The 2,395-nt window shown below is 38.7% G+C and overlaps 1 protein-coding gene across 1 annotated transcript; it reads left to right on the forward strand.

Moving 5' to 3' along the window:
* The first annotated feature begins 894 nt into the window (after positions 1-894).
* LOC124254230 (zinc finger protein 671-like) lies at positions 895-2,020 on the forward strand. Its single transcript, XM_046688117.1, has 4 exons — positions 895-1,021; positions 1,218-1,407; positions 1,695-1,761; positions 1,868-2,020. The coding sequence occupies exons 1-4, from the start codon at positions 1,005-1,007 to the stop codon at positions 1,984-1,986; spliced, it is 393 nt and encodes a 130-aa protein (XP_046544073.1). The 5' UTR covers positions 895-1,004; the 3' UTR covers positions 1,987-2,020.
* The last annotated feature ends 375 nt before the right edge of the window (positions 2,021-2,395 follow it).

Raw genomic sequence — 2,395 nt, forward strand, 5'->3', positions numbered from 1 at the left:
GACCTGTTTTGATGAATGCAGGGGTGTGTGTGTGTGTTGAAAGTACATCGTATCACAATAGAGACGGGTTGTGTCAACACTGTTCGGAGACGGAATCTTCGAGTTGTGTAAAATGTAGTTGAAAAACATTTCATACAGAACGCGTCCTGTACAAGTATAACACCATCAAAGTAATGGAAAGTCGGTGTAGGTTTATATGTTATTTCATACTAGGTTTTTTTTCCATCCAAATATAGCGTGATGAGAAATAAATGATTTTGAGCCATGAACTCTAATGGATACAGTTTTAGTTTTACAAGACAGCGAGATGTTTGAAAAAAAAAAGAGGCTAGATAGAGATAGAAGCATATCAATATCATATAGCACACGTATAATACCATGAAAATCACGTCATTTGGAGAGAGACGAAAGAAAATAGAAATAGGAATCTGCTTATTGAAACAGTTCTGGCGTGCCCTGTTCAGACAGAGAACAGATTTGAGAAATTTAGGACGTGACACCCTCCTACCTCATCATTTCAAAATGCGTATGTTAGCTCGTATAAAATAAAGATAGTTATACCTCAGTCCAATAAAAAAGAACTCGCAAAATATCAGTGACATTTTTGAAAATAACTAAATCCAGATTCAGTTGTAGATAGCATCAGATTATAGGCAACGAGATTAGACTGAAAAACCGTAGTTCACAAAGCATAATCAAGGAGGACGACATGCATGACTGAACAGTCAATGGAACAGGCAGGTGTGTGTACTATTTGGTGTGTGAACTGAGAGCTGTGAAGGAAAAGGTTCAATGTCTTTTCCCGTGTGGGCAAACATGGGTGGTCCCTATCCCAGCCCGTCAGTCATGTCTTAGCGAGATACACGGGCGCGTTGAATGATCAGTTACTATATGTCAATCATTCGCCAGAACCGTGCTATATAAGCACCACCCGAATATCAGAGTGTCATTTCAGTTTCAACAACGAGCGAGAATTCATCAACTTTTACGTGACCAGTCTGAACATGGACTCAACAAACGCGTAAGTATACTTCTTAATGAGGTCTCACTATTTAATTTTTATAAATGAGAATGCTACAGCTAACAAATGTTTTGATTTCAATAAAAGGGTATATGTTAGTATAGTAATTATGAGTTTCATGACCAAGTTTATGAAATCATGTAGAAACAATTTTTGTATCTCTAGCGTGAATTGAAAGAAACGTTATGTCTTTCAGACAATTTACCTGTCCACAGTGCGGGAAAGGTTTTAATAGAAAAGATAACCTTTGCCGCCATGTGCGATCAGTCCACCGGGGAGAACGCTACGTGTGCTTTACATGCACAAAATCTTTTGCTTCAAATCAAAAACTGAAGCAACACAAATGTGCCTTGTCGCAACAACGTCTATCGGAATATCGATGTAGCGTGAGTAGTGTTTATTATTTATGTGTAAGTTCTCGCTTCTGTCTGCTATAATATCATCAGATATATTTCATCATATGTAGAGATATTATCTTCCTATGTCTTTAACCGACTGTTTCATAAGGTGTATATTTTAAAGACGTGAGCAATGTTGTCTACAGTTTCAATTGTTACTTTCACATAGTATCACAGTGGTTATCATCAGTAAAGTTAAATGTTACAGCGACATAGCGACAAACTTCCCCTATAATTGAGAGCTATTTGCTTAAAAATGTTACTTCTATATACAGAAATGCCCCGAGGTGTTCCCTTCTCCCCGTGAGCTGGGCGTGCATTTTCGGCGCGTTCATTCTTCTGGTGAGTTTATGTTCATCTCCGACATTAATCTTGTCTATGTGCTGCTTCCGTGTATTTTCGAGTGTGTTTTAGTTTAGTATGTACAGATAATGATGTATATTTACAGGCACAACTACGCAAACAGATGTTCACGCACGCCCGTCTACCTCGAGAGGAGTACCGGTTAGTGGGGGTAAGCTCTATTATATCTCTCTGTCACTTTATTCATCCATGTACGATGGTTAGTATTACCGAGGTTCGTACCGCATAGGGTTTCAATGTATGTGTGTGTGTATGTGTGTGCGTGTGTGTGAGTGAGTGAGATGTGTTTGTAGATAGCATCGGCCGGGGAATGTTTTCAATAAATTGTTTTTGTATTTCAGGGACAAGCCAGCCGACACCGTCCACATCCTCGGGTCAGGCTGCAAGGGCGGGAAACTCTCGTGCTAGTGGAGGTAGATGTTGAATAGTATTTTATATGCTAAGGGTTTTAGATAGCCCTGAATTATGTATTAATTCAGTTCGTCATAGTGTTAATATGTATTCGCTTTGGAAGTATCATAGAATGTGTTTATATGTATTCGCTTTGGAAGTATTATACCATGTGTTAGTCATGAGTTTTATGTGAAGCATAAGAGCTCGTAGTGAGTGAATG

Source organism: Haliotis rubra, unplaced genomic scaffold (genome assembly GCF_003918875.1).
Source record: "Haliotis rubra isolate DU_JTF1 unplaced genomic scaffold, ASM391887v1 Scf57, whole genome shotgun sequence".
In the NCBI taxonomy this organism is placed as follows: domain Eukaryota; kingdom Metazoa; phylum Mollusca; class Gastropoda; order Lepetellida; family Haliotidae; genus Haliotis; species Haliotis rubra.

What these genes read in the sequence shown, in the direction of transcription:
- LOC124254230 (XM_046688117.1), top strand. An exon ending in TATCGGAATATCGATGTAGC is followed by an intron (nt 1,408 to 1,694) that starts GTGAGTAGTGTT and finishes TTCTATATACAG; the next exon opens with AAATGCCCCGAGGTGTTCCC. An exon ending in TCGGCGCGTTCATTCTTCTG is followed by an intron (nt 1,762 to 1,867) that starts GTGAGTTTATGT and finishes GTATATTTACAG; the next exon opens with GCACAACTACGCAAACAGAT.